Source organism: Chanodichthys erythropterus, chromosome 20 (assembly GCF_024489055.1).
Source record: "Chanodichthys erythropterus isolate Z2021 chromosome 20, ASM2448905v1, whole genome shotgun sequence".
In the NCBI taxonomy this organism is placed as follows: domain Eukaryota; kingdom Metazoa; phylum Chordata; class Actinopteri; order Cypriniformes; family Xenocyprididae; genus Chanodichthys; species Chanodichthys erythropterus.
In genome coordinates, this window is record NC_090240.1 from 23,276,643 (window position 1) to 23,291,042 (window position 14,400).

The 14,400-nt window shown below is 35.8% G+C and overlaps 1 protein-coding gene and 1 long non-coding RNA gene across 2 annotated transcripts; both read right to left on the reverse strand.

Annotated features, from left to right (window-relative positions):
• Positions 1-119: 119 nt before the first annotated feature.
• On the reverse strand, positions 120-1,268 carry LOC137009519 (uncharacterized). The gene is made up of 4 exons (XR_010892912.1): positions 1,210-1,268; positions 1,071-1,097; positions 517-539; positions 120-429 (listed from the first exon to the last, which is right to left on the reverse strand). It is a non-coding gene; the product is annotated as an uncharacterized lncRNA (long non-coding RNA).
• A 5,574-nt stretch (positions 1,269-6,842) lies between these two features.
• pa2g4b (proliferation-associated 2G4, b) lies at positions 6,843-13,868 on the reverse strand. The gene is made up of 13 exons (XM_067371845.1): positions 13,666-13,868; positions 12,760-12,888; positions 12,264-12,369; positions 12,100-12,169; positions 11,924-12,016; positions 11,602-11,665; positions 11,441-11,519; positions 11,276-11,354; positions 11,051-11,184; positions 9,651-9,745; positions 9,257-9,384; positions 7,819-7,872; positions 6,843-7,313 (listed from the first exon to the last, which is right to left on the reverse strand). The coding sequence occupies exons 1-13, from the start codon at positions 13,751-13,753 to the stop codon at positions 7,248-7,250; spliced, it is 1,185 nt and encodes a 394-aa protein (XP_067227946.1). The 5' UTR covers positions 13,754-13,868; the 3' UTR covers positions 6,843-7,247.
• Positions 13,869-14,400: the final 532 nt, after the last annotated feature.

A 14,400-nucleotide genomic window follows, 5' to 3' on the forward strand; every position in this document is an offset into this window, starting at 1 on the left:
CCCAATAACAGCAAACAAATTGACAATCTTAACCAGTGTTTTACACTATTAGTCCTGCATCATTAGACTTGTAAATTAATAACAAATATAAGTTGACTTCATACAAGACAGTAGGGCAATTTTTTTAAACCAAAAGGATTTATTGAAGACATTAACAAAAAACACGCTGAGCTGACAGGTCTGAGGAATGTCCAAAAACAGTTCACATGGTCATCAAGACCAGGATGCTTCCGCAGAACCAGGTGATGGAAAACCAGATCCTCATTCAGAAGAAAGCAGGCCTCATTGATGGTGAATGAGTAGAGCTTCAGTTGGGCTTCCAGCAGACTCTTGCTGAGGAGATTGAAGTGGAGGAGCACTCTCAGCTTCAGCGCACGGGGTCCACTTTACTTGGACCTCTGCCTCATCTTTCTCCTTTTACGCTTCAGCCTAAAACCAAACAAACGTGTTCTGTCACTTAATGCTTATTCCAACGCAGTAGGGACAAAGTGATATGTAGCTAATTTGGTAACTCACCTGCGCATACGCTTCTTCCGCCACTAAGAGAAAGCACAATCATTAATAAACAGGAATTCATTAGGATTTTCACACGAACATAGCAAGCAATTAAGCAAAAAACTGCACATGCGCATTGGCAACTGGCGGCCTGGACGCATTTTCCCCAAATCGCCATGCCGCATGGTCATTCGGGCAAAACGCAAGAAAACAAAAGGACGACGACTGGGAATATAACTTAAGGTAAAATAAAATGCCATTTAACTGAAAGCGCAACCAATTAAATCCAGCGGCAGCTGCAAACTCAACGTGGTCACAATACGCCTTGATAAACAGCCGTCTTAGCAGGCTAGTCTTTAGCAGGCCAAAGTACATAACTGCTATTGACTATTCAACACGCAAAAAATAAAAAAGGAACTTAAAAGCAAAACTCTTACACTAACAAGTGGTAACAGCGTAAATGCTACGAGTAGTAAATGTTATATTTGCTAATGAATTTTAGCATCCCAGTTGCTATCAAGGGTAGCCAGATGACGAGAAAACAGTTTAACATTATACATGAAAGTTAGACTTACCTTCGCTCTCATGATGAGAAGATGGTTCTGTAAATAAACATATAACGTTAAATATATAGCTGGATGGTACGGAAAAGTCTTGGATTACAATGGATTGTATGAGATGTTAACACAAGATCAGCGGAAAGCACTTCCTCACCTCGTCAAGCGATAGCAACGACTCAAGAGAACGTCATGAGGAGGACGGGCTCTTTTATACGTCTCGATTGCGTCATTTTTCAGCGACTGTGAAAGAAACAATCTACACCTGTCAATAATCTTCATCGCATTTACCTTACACATCGGTTAACATTCAGTGCGTTTACATTGTACTTTTGATTCATTTTTAGCAGTTATTTAAGTCGTGTTTATGAAACAAGGTCTGAACTAAAGAAAATACAATAATGTACATTTATTATTAAATTAATAATATTATTAATTATATCACATATTTAACGACCTCAACAGGAAATAAGATAAATTAGGTGTATAATTACAGCAAATACAGTAACATGCAAGAACAGTAACATGCTTGTTTTTTTTTTCCAAAAACAACGCTAATTTTTCGTTTTTTATTTAAATTAGTTCCATATTATAATAGGTGTAGGGGAGAGACACCCCCTGTATCTCTGCAACAGAACACATTTGTGGTTATGTGACAATTATGTTTTCAAGCCCCTCACATTTCCCCTTAGCCATGAAGGAGAGGACCTCATGGTGCTGTGCTAAGCATGTTTTTTTCACAAAAATATTTTTTTTGCATGTAAAAGTAAATTTTCTTGCGGTCAACTTAATCAACTGTTGTGCCAAAGCAAAATGATTCAGGTAGAAAAACTTATATCATACATGTTGATGAACTATCAACATATAAAACCATGTGATGATGCTAGCTGAAGATTAGCCTGAATTGCTAAGAGAGATAGTTTTTTTCTAAAATTTAGTGGTGGGGTAAAGTGAGACATGAGGCACAAGTTAAATTTAGCCATAAACATATTTTAATGTAATATTACATTACATATGTTTTATTTTTAATGTCATAAACATTGTAGAAAAGCCATCATGCCAAGGCAAAACACCAGGAAGACAACCTCTGGGGCAAAACACCCCTTGAGGAGAATGATGTGGCACATGTTCCTAAAGGTGATGTAGTGAAGAAGCTGCCTCAACCTAAAAGGCCTGGAGAGATGGAGAGAGCAACTCCTCATCTTTCCCTGTAACCTTCAGGGCTGGAATGTAGAGTAGGCCTAAGTTGTAGAGTATGACAGTAGGCTGATGTTCTAATACAGGTGGGTCTAGTCCTGTGTTCTGAGTCCCAGGCTGTTCTAGCTGGTTCTGATTGTGCTTTGCTCTGACCCCCTGACACTGGCTGGCTCTAAGAGTGCGTTCACACTTGTAGTTCAGTTTGTTTGGTTAATTTGGTCCGGACCAAAGAAGAAAGAAAAAAAACATTTAATCCTGGTCCAATTAGTGTTCAGATTGGCAATTTTATCACCAAACCAAAAGATACCGAACCTTGAGGCATAGGGATACATTCACAAGGTGATTGGTCAGATTTTATGACGTATTGTCTATTTTGAACCGGAACATAACAAAAATCCCAAACAATGCAGTGTGCTGAGGTAAATGCGCACGTTGTGTGTGCATAGCGGCGCGTAGCCTGCATACGATGGTATTTAGGCCAGCTGGGAACTCGTGAAGAGTTTATAAAATGTGTAAAGAAACTCGCGACTATGGCAAAAAAAAAAAAAAAAAAACATGTGTAAGGATTCTGACCTTTTTAGGGTCTCTTTTAGGGCAGTGTTCACATATGTTCAAACGAACCGCATATGTTAATGTTAATTAAAATATTTTAAATTATATTATGTTGTATTTGATTTTGTTCAGAGTTACTTTTAAGTGTTTAGAAAAAAAAATGTGCTTAATTGACCAATCCCCATGATTCTGTTACTAGTCCGACATTAGTTCTGGAATGTGTGGTTGTCAAGCTAGCTGTCAGGATTCGAACTGTTACAACATGTGTTGTTATGGTAGTTTCAGAGTGGAAAAAGTAAGTGGATCAGTTTACTCCCTTGATTTCTCTGGTCTGTCTCAGTTTACCCCTAAGCTGGGGTAAAGTGAGACACAAGATGACTTTTTTAAAAACAATCATATTTTCACTGACCTTCGTCCTGAATACATTCTGATAATTTCTATGGCTAGGAAACATCCTGAATTAATGGGAAATGCGTAAATTTTACTGATATATCATTTTAGCTCGCTTAGAGGGGAGCAAATGTAAACAGTGTCTCACTTTACCCCACTCTCCCCTACCTAGTGTCCACTATAATAGTCATACAGTTGTGGTCAGAATTATAAATATGATCAAAGATGACTGTAAAAATAAATCTGCATTGGTTATCCTTTTGATCTTTAATTCATAAAATTAGCAATAGTATAGTAATAGTAATTAATAATTAGTCTAACCTTTCATTGAAGAAAAATAATTGAAAGTGAGGGAGAAATTACATTATGAAATACATGTTTTTCTCCAAAACACATTGGCCACAATTATTGGCACCCTTTTATTCAATAATTTTTGTAACCTCCTTTTGCCAAGATAACATCTCTGAGTTTTCTCCTATAATGCCTGATGAGTTTGAAGAACACCTGACACGAGATCAGAAATCATATCTTCATGCAGAATCTCTCCAGATCCTTCAGATTCCAGCTCCATGTCGGTGCTTCTTCTCTTCAGTTCACTCTACTCATTTTCTTTAGGGTTCAGGTCAGGGAACTGGGAAGACCAGGGCAGAAGCTTCATTTTGTGCTCAGTGACACATTTTTGTGTTGGATTTGATGTTTGTTTTGGATCATTGTCCTGATGGAAGATCCAACCATGGCCCATTATTGGATTTCTAGCAGAAGCGGTCAGGTTTTGATTTTATATCTGTTGGTATTTGATAGAATCCATGATACCATGTATCTGAACAAGATGTCCAGGACCTCCAGCAGAAAAATAGGCCAACAACATTACAGATCCAGCAGTATATTTAACCGTGGACATGGAGTACTTATCCATGTGTGCACCAAACCCATCTGGTGGGTTTGCTGCCAAAAAGGCTATTTTTTTTTTTTAGTTTCATTTGACCATAGAAGCTGGTCCTGTTTGAAGTTCCAGTCTCGTCTGACAACTGAATATGCTGGAGATTGATTCTGGATAAGAGCAGAGGATTTTTCTTGAAACCCTCTCGAACATCTTGTGGTGATAGGTGCCGTTTGATTATTTTTTTTAGGCTTTCTGAGACTCAAGACTCAACTAATCTCTGCAATTCTCCAGCTGTGATCCTTTCACACTTTCCTCCTCACCACACATTAGGATGATTTAGACACATGTCCTCTTCCAGGCAGATTTGAACATCTTTAGTTGATTGGATCTTCTTAATTATTGCCCTGATAGTAGAAATGGGGATTTACGGTGCTTTAGCTATTTTCTTACAGCCACTTTCTAATTTTTTTTATTTTTTTTTTTTTTTTTATTGTGTTTAACTATACACATATACATACACATTTCCATGTAACATAGACAATGACAAAAAAACAAAAAAAAAAAACAACAACAAAGCTTCTCAGTATTTTACATTGATATTCAATACCACCTCTTTTCTTAGCCTTCTGTTAACACCTTTCCAACTCCACCACATTTTAAGAATGATCTGGAAGGTCCCCAAACTCCATCAAAAACTGTGTATTTATTCCTTAAAATATAAGTTATCTTTTCCATTGACATATTTGTTACTATTTCTTTTAGCCAACGTCCTATACTTGGAGCACAAGCTCAACAATCTTTTGCTGCACATCAGAACTATATTGTTTGGTTTTACTCATTGTGATGAATGATTAAGGGAATTTGGCCTTTGTGTTTCCTCATGTTTATACTCCTGTGGAACAGGAAGTCATGGCTGGACAATTTCTTGTTCATGATCAAAAAAATGTAAATATGAATGGGAATATACTTCAGAGATATTTTACTCATAAAAAATTCTAGGGGTGCCAATAATTGTGGCCAATGTGTTTTGGAAAAAAACATTTATTTCATAATGTGATTTTTCCCCCACTTTCAATTCTTTTCTTTTAATGAAAGGTTAGAATTTAGCTAAAAAAAATGCAATTTATTTTTATAGTCATCTTTGATCACATTTACCAAGGGTGCCAAGTGGCTAGTGGTAGGAGTATCCTAGTGGTAGTGGCTTACCTTAAAAAACTATATATATGTAGGTTAAATAATTTTCTAATATTTCATAACTTATCATGGGTTTTGACATTGTAATAACCATTTCATTTATTTTATTCAGTTTGACAGGGACGACACAGAACCAAATGCCTTCGAAACAAACAATTATGCTATGAAAATAAATTTAACAGACAAATATGGTTCCTAAAATGAATAACCATGATATTATTAAGAAACGATATGTGTGTGTATATATATATATATATATATATATGCATAAACTCAGCAAAAAAAAAAAGAAACGCCCCCTTTTCAGGATATTAATGAATTAACATTTTAATAATTTTGAGTAATTTGATCCTCTGACATACTCATGGAAATTTTTTTTCTTGTTTTTTAAAAAAAACGATTTTGTGTATCACCAGCTTTATGATTTTGCTACAGTATTTGACTATCCAACTTAAAATGCTAGACAGATACCTGAGGAGTTTTAGGAGGTGTAGTTGGAGCAAAAACAGATACAGTAAATTAGTAGAAAAATAAAATGTGTTGGCTGGAGAACAATGCATTTTTGACTAATATAATAATTGCAATTTATATAAAACTGTGGACCAACAACCAATTACCTCCAACACATTTAATAAAGGATTTTCCCTGTTAATGTACAATGGGCTTAAGATGTATTTGAGCACTTGAGCCACTCTCAATGTATGAATGTTGCCTTACATTAAAATAATACAACAAATGACATTAATTTTAAAGAAAAAATTGCAGAACTATTTAAGCAAAACATTTTACAAAAAGTTAGATTTAAAATGAAAAATGTGGACACTTATAGTCAAATTTAGTAGTTCATAGTTAGTATGAACTACACTTAAGGATACTCTACTGGGACATGTGTGAACTGGAGAGGAAATGACTTCATACATCCAGTTGAAATACCCATTTGGTTAAGAGATTGCAGGAATGGCTCAGATAAATGATCTATAACTTAAGAAAAGGTACAATGTCATTGGTTTTGCAGATGCCAGTCATTGGTTTGATATTTTGTATCTACTGACATTCAAACAACTTTTACTTTTGGGGCCACTGTTTATCACATGACGGCATTCTAATGGATCCTTGCATCACAGTTGTCTATAAGTATGTAAGGGTATTTTATATATATATATATATATATATAATTGAAACAAATAAGGCTCTGATCCATAAATTGGCTAATTAAATTTATTAGATGTACGCTTATAAAATGGCAGGATAATTTGGTCAGTCAGTTTAGTCAAACAATGGTTTCAGGAGTCAGACCAATAAGCTAAAGGGAAGATCTACATTGAAAGACTCTGGAAAAGCATTTTTGTAATTTGTACTAGAAAATGAATGCTTAATGTCATCTAACAGAATTGAAAGCTTACCAAATTGTTTAACAGTGCTTCCATTGTAGTTGTTTTGCTATATTTAAGTTGTAGTGAGGCAGTTACCATTCCAAAGACTCGTTACAGGTCATCAACACAAACTATGATCATTTCCCAAATGACAAAAAGAAAAAAAGAACTTCAACCGTTAACAGATTTCAAACAGGGATCTCATCTGCATGGACATGAATGGCACTTCACAGCAATGCTGCATAAACAGTGCCACCATTACACTTTTATTGTTCATGATGGCTTATACAATGACAGAGAGGGTCAAAAGAACCCCAGCACTCGCCTCCTGTAAACACGGTTGGACAGTATCTACCTGCTCATCCGTACACTCCTCTATCTAAGAGTTGCAGCTGCTCCGGAGAGCAGCCTCGTTCAAAGACAACCAAATGCATGTAAACTGCACAAACCCTGTAGCAGTCTTATATAACTAATGAGGAGGTATTCAAAAATACAGAAGGCTTGGCTGGTAGGCCTCTCAGTGGGGCAGGTCATAATTAGCTTTAACTGTTCTGTTCTTTGGGCTGTGCAGAGGCTCTGTCAGTCAGCTTGGTTGGCAGTGGGAGTCTATGCAGCAGCTTCGCTCTCAGCCTCCACCGGTTGTCCTGTAGCACTCTCCACATTTTTGGATGCCTGGGGACGAGGAAAATCATGCAAATTTAGTCACAGTCCCTTTAAGGCAAGTCATTTCACTCGGCAGCCATCTGTGAAACACCTCTTGGGCAGATATTTAAGTCAATCTCTCTGAATGGGGAAACATCAAATTCTCCAAAGCTGTTCGCCAAGCTTATGATTAAATTTCGTATTTGAAATCACCAATGAAATCTGGCAACTGTATCATAAATTTTGTTTCTAAACGCACAAAACATGACAAAAAAATGCATCTAAGAACACTGAGCATTTTTATAGCAACCGGAGCTTCTAACGGAAGCTGCAGTGATGCAATGACTTTACCAATTGGTGGCAGACTTTTATTTAGAAGGCGGGACTTATTCTGCCATATTGCACAGTGCACTTTTTCCCATTCATAGTAACATGAGTGCACAGTGTCTTTGTATATCTAAAGTCTTTGATATGGTTTCTTATTCACAATAAAGTGCCATTACAAATTGTGTAAGCAGCTGTTGACACAACCAACCTTCTTTTTCTTCTTCTTCTGTGCCTTGCGGCTGGCTGAGCTTTGCAACAATGCCTGTGGAGGAAAAAAACACATGGCTCATTGTGTAGACCAGGTTTTCAAACTTTCTGTTGCCAAGAACACCCAAATATGTGTCCAATGTTCCTTTCAAGGCACCCCTTTACTAAAATACTAAATAGAAACACTAATACTAAATACTAAATTAAAAATTGTCCAAACTATTATTTAGCAAAAATTCTGGTTTGTTTTTATATACATAAATAAATATGATGTAAAAAAGTTACAAACAAAGTAAGGTAACAGTAGTATTCCGGTACAGAAATGTAATAATTAAATGTAACAAGACTTTAGTGTATACCAGGGTTCCTCAAATCCAGCCCTGGAGGGCCACTGTCCTGCAGAGTTCAGCTCAAATCATGATCAAACTCATTTACCTGAAATTTTCTATCAACTCTGAAGAGTCAGACTAGCTTGTTTAGGTGTGTTTTGATTAGGGTTGGAACTAAACTCTGCAGGGTAGTGGCCCTCCAGGACCGGATTTGAGGACCGCTGCTGTATGCTGTGAAAATTAAATATAGATTAATCTTTGTTAAAGCTGTGTTTTGTTGTTTGATCAACATCAATGACTTAGACAGCAGCAGGTATTTATAGGCTGCTGTCACTTTAAGACCTGATGCACGGATCCAATATAATAATAAACATCCCAATTTCTTTCTCAACTGTTTATGTTTACGTAAGACATAACTGACTGTGTTTACGAGAATACTTGCCGAAATGGGTATTTTGACAATATTGTGTATATACGTGCATTCAAGTACAAGGAAACGCGAAAGAGGAATCAATAAAGTGTTTGCATGCTATCTGAAAAGCGCCTCTCTGTGTGTCTGCAGCTGTGAGCACAGATAACAGCGCATGAGTAGCGAATCGAGTTCTCTTTTGCCTCTTCTTGCACTGGAATGGTTTGAAATCACTTGAATATTGAGTATGAGCAAATGATATGATGGTTAAACTTTGAAATTAATAAAGCTAAAGTAAACGTATAATAATTCTTTCTTTGGCTATTCTTTTAATAATGTTATTGTTATTTTATTATATATTTATTTATTTATTTTCATGCTACTATTGACAATTATTTTAATAATTAGGCAATTATTCATACTTAGCTTTTTTCTATCCTCTATTAGAATGATTTGCATGTATAAAGAAAACTTTTTTTAAATATTGAAAACTTGTTTTGTCAACAGATTCATCATGATTGTCAACCAGTCCATAGAAAGCAGAATGAAAGTAATGTCAAATTCTCTAAATGATAACTTTTTACATATTTTGAATAATTTTTTAACCAAAATTTTTACCAAAATTTTTCATGGACTTCTTTGCAGCCCCTTGCAGCCACCTGGGGTTAAAAACACTAGTTATCTGCATTTAAGTCTCTTACCTTGAGCTCTGGGTCTTGTACTTCAAATTCAGACTTGTAAAGCTCTGGTTCAAAAGGCCCATTGGTGATACGCAGAGGGCCGTTTGCCATTAGCATCACTGTGAATTTAAACTGCGCTACATATTCACCTTGAAAGAGAAGAGGAGGAGACAGAAGTTTTGACAAAGTGACTCTTGAGACTTTGCTGATGGCACCGAGCTTCTAAAATAGCAACAGTCTTTGACCTGGTCATGCGGCAAATGTGCTGGATGCGCTTCTCTGAGCACAGGCGTGACAGGAAATTATTGTTCATTTTCATTTAGTGATTCGTTGTAAAAGTTAACCTTTTTCATGCTTGGTTGAACATTTTACATAGAAAAGTGAAATTTTATGGACTGAGGTACTTGTGCCTCACCTTCCTTCTCATGCAGGACGCTGAAGGGCTGAAGCAGCTCGTGCTTGGCACACTCAACCACGCCCAGCCGAGCTTTACTCTCATCCTCAAACGCCCTGATAGCACACACAGACAGAAAGACAAGGAGAGAGACGAAAAGAAATATGATGAACAACAGAGGTGAAGAGTTTGTCTTGTGCCATCTGCTTTCAGTTGAGGTGCTATTATTGCAGTAAATACGTTTGTTTGTTTGGGAGGGAAATGGAAATAAAGCTATAGCTTGAGTATGCCAAGTCAAATGTATGTAAACCTGGTCTAATATTTTATATAAATGTTTTTACATTTATTTAATGCATTTATAATATTTATATACAACCGCTTAGTCATTTTTAAATCATTAATACTTAAGAATGCATTAAATTGATCAAAAGTGATATTTATAATTGTTACAAAAGATTTAAATATCAAATAAATGCTGTTCTTTTGAACTTTGTATTTATCAATGAATCCTGGAAAACAAGAATATTTAGCAGCACAACTGTTTTCAACACTGTTAATGAGAAATGTTTCTTGAGCAGCAAATCAGCATATTAGAATGATTTCTGAAGGGTCATGTGACACTGAAGAAGACTGGAGTAATGATGCTGAAAATTCAGCTGTCATCACAAGAATAAATTACATTTTATAATATATTAATATAGATAACAGTTTATTGTAATATTCCCCCCGCACTATTACTATTTTTACTGTATTTTTGATCAAATATATTCAGCTTGGGTCAGCATAATAGACTTTTAAAAATAATTGTATCAACTCTAAAGTTTTGAATGGTAGTGTTTATAAGAAAGAAGAAAAAAAAAAAGCCTACTTTCAATTTTCAATTTATTATTATTTTAATTCATTATTATCAAATTATTATTTTATTAATTAATTATTTTAATTTGTTTTATATAAATTCTATTCATATTAATATTTATCCTTCAACTAAATAAAAAAAACTGATTAAGAAAATTATTTGGCAAAAGGATAAAAAAAAACTTATTTACATTTTTTCATTCAACAAACATTTTAACATGAAAAATAGAAACACTTACATTCAATTTGAAAGTGATATACCTTTTCACATATCTACATTTGAATTAAAGGGAAACAATCATGTAATTTGTTGGATTTTTGACAGCTCCAGGGCTCTTGTAAAAATTACAGATCACACTTCCCTATTTCTGTTTTTTTTCTAGTTAAGAAGCAGTGATTTCAAAAACAACTTTGCTTTTCTATCCAAGTTTATTTCTTTGATTTACCCCTTTAAGAAAGCATTTATTCATTTTCATTTTTATTTTTAAGTGGTTGTCCTTCAAATAACTAAAGATACTTGACTAGTGAAAGATATTCAACCCTGACTTGAACCGAAAATAAATTACCTCAGAGTAAATGGCATGGCATCAAATCTCCGCTCCACCTCACTGAAGAACACCCTGGAGGTCTTCATCTTTAGGCCATACTGCTTACTGGGGTCTCGCTTGTAAACAGTGGTCCTCTGTCCGGAGTCTCTAGCCTGCAGGGAGAAAGAAAGCAAGGTGGTCAGCTATCTATGGCAAGTTAATGGCAGACATCGAGGGAACAGTGATGCTGAGACGAGTCTTCACCTTTCCCTCTCCAGTGCTGATGAGCACGTCCACAGCGTACACCTCATGCACTTCAAATTCTGCCTTCTCATGGTCCTTCCTTAGAGCAGACAAGGACAGAGAGCATTTAGCATAGAGGAACACTCAATCATTCTCAAAGACAATCTAGCACTTCATCATCCTAACTTTTGCTGGTCGGTGGGGTTCTGAATGATGGTCTTCTCTCCATCAATGACATGCTGCTTTAACTGATGAGACAGCATGCCTGTGTAGAGAGACAGAATGAGTTTTAAAAACCACGCCATGATGCTTCAACAGTGAGCGAGTCCATGTTATGTTTAGCTCACCCTCTATGGCCATGCACTTGAATGATTGGGCAATCTTGTTCCAGGCCTCTGTGACCTGAGTGTTCTGAGAGACACAGAAAGACAGACGATGATAAAATTATTAAAAACATTTTCTGTCATTTTAGTTTATATAAAGTTGAAATAAAAATAAACTATAGCTAAACAAAAATATTTAAAAAATAAACTAAATCTAATAAAAATGAAAAAAAAAAAAGCACATACGATTGCTAAAACTTAAAGGGTTAATTCATCCAAAAATTTAATTTTTTGGATGAGAACGTTATTAGCAGTTAATTACAGGACCAGACTGATTCTATCTAACCTGATTCCCAGGCTTAACCAGCCGAAGAGCAGCTTCTGCACACAAGTGGGCAGCTTTAATCACATCCGCTTTCCGTCCTGTTACAGGAGCATCCTAGAAGAACAGCAAAGTAAACGTTAGTGCACTTATAAACAGAGGAAAACAGAATGTGGCATTCACAAAAAAGAGAGGCATACCTTGGATGCGCCAACTACAAAGCTGTGAGCAATGTTGGAGATGAAGCCATCCACATGCACTCCAAGGTCACTGCGAAAAAAAAAAATGAGGAAATGTGTTGATAAACTGATAAAAACATTATATATACAAAGAGAGAGAGAGAGAAACCAGAAATAATACTCACATTTTAACCAAGTCACCGTCTTTAAGGGTGTAGTCTGGATCGCTCTTTAGTGGTGAGAAGTGGCACACACAGTTGTTCACAGACACACATGTGGGAAAGGCAATCCCTGTCACACAAGAATACCACATGTATATATGTGTATATATCTGTTTGTGCGTGTTTTTATATTATATATATATATATATATATATATATATATATATATATATATATACATACCCATATATATATATACATACATATATACACACACACACAAACACATGTATATTAGATACTATTTTTTTTTTTTACAAAAATGCATCTATCTAAATATATATAATAGAAATAAAAATAATACAATTAAATCAATAAGAAATTACATTTTATACATTTCTTTAAATACAAATTTTTAAAAATACAATAATCAAAACAAATATTTTAATTTTAAAAGTCAACAATTCAAGATTTTAATGAATAAAATTATGAAAAACTGAGTTTTCAGAAACATTTTTACCTTTCTTTATTTCTTTCTCCTTCTTGAAGACCTTGCCTGTTTCAGCAGTGACGAAAGCATCTCCTTTCTCACACAGGCTGAGGACAGACACACCAGGCTTGGCTGCATCGATGAGGGTCTTCAAAGCCTCTGATAAGAAAGATTTCAAACAAAACAACAAAGTTTCAGACCCAAAGGATTTTGAAGCCCTCTCTAAAGCACTGTAATCTGGTCTGAAGGAGATCAATACACATTAAATAAGTAAGCACTTCTAAAAGGAATCATAAAAAAAGAAATTAAACATTGACATTAGCTGAAGCTTTGGACACAAACACTTTTTCACACTACTCTACACACACATATATACATATATATGTAATATATACATATGTGTGTGTGTGTATTATGGTGTGTATGTGGGTTGGTGTGTGTGGGTGTACAGACGACTGTGAAACTCAACAAGAGAAAAGCAAAATGACAGGGTCAGTCGCCACTCACTCTCATTGTAAGGAACAAGATGCAATGAAAGTGAATGGTGACTCAGGCTGTCAGTTACTTGCATTCTGTCAAACATTTCCTTTTGTAGTTCGTAGTTATACAGGTTTAGAGCAACATAAGGGCGAGTAAAATGACATAATTTAACTTTCTGGGCACTCACTTGATGTCGCTACGTTACAACTACAGCTAACTGGCTAACCTGCTAGCCGAATATTTACTAACACAAAAGACGCAGTTAGGACTACAAAACATCAGGTGCCGATGCTTGTCGATACGACAGCAAGTTACGCCAAGTCAAAAAACAAGAAATGACTAGCATCGATGCCAGTCACACTACAGCTCGCAGACACATGGCCGAGCGCTGAGCTGAACCTCCGCTCGGTCAAATTCAACCCTTAATCGCGCATAAAGCTCCAGAATCATCCTTACGGTTTGCTATGTCGGCCCCCATCTTGTACTTGGTGACCACCAAGTCATCAGCAATGGTCTGCTCTTGCTGGTCGTCGTCTCCTGACATGCTTGTCAGTTGTGGGATTCAAGAGGAGCTCGTAACTTTTTCCCTCGCTTCGCTTGCAGGATGATGGGGCACAGCACGCTTCAGCTCTCACAGCCTGCGCCACCAGCAGCCGTGGAAACGTGCAAGATGGCCGATTACTGCACTGCTCTTCAAAATAAAAGTCACAGACCTGCGGACACACTGATAGAGTGACCTCTGCGGGAGCTCGAGGAAATATTAATAGACCTAATACCTCATATCATATATATATACTTTATATATACATAAAAAGTATAAATTACATGAAAAGTAAAAATGATTTACTTTTTTTGTTTGATGAAACTTTGATTGAAATTTTGACTTTATTTATCAGTTATAAATGTTAAATAATATTTTCTACATTAATGTCATAATTTCGACTTATGTTATAATTATGCTTTACAAAAGCATGATTTTTTTTATGTAATGGAAAAAGTGTGTGAAGAAAAGAAAAACCAAGCTAAATTAAACATTGCTTGCAAACAGAATATTTTTATTGTGTGCCTTTTCAATCAACCTGTACTGTTATCAACAACTAAAATACAAATTAACTAAATAATTATTTAATTGTTTATATCAGATCATCCAAGTGGATGCTGCACACTGGTGGTGGATGAGGAGAGACCCCT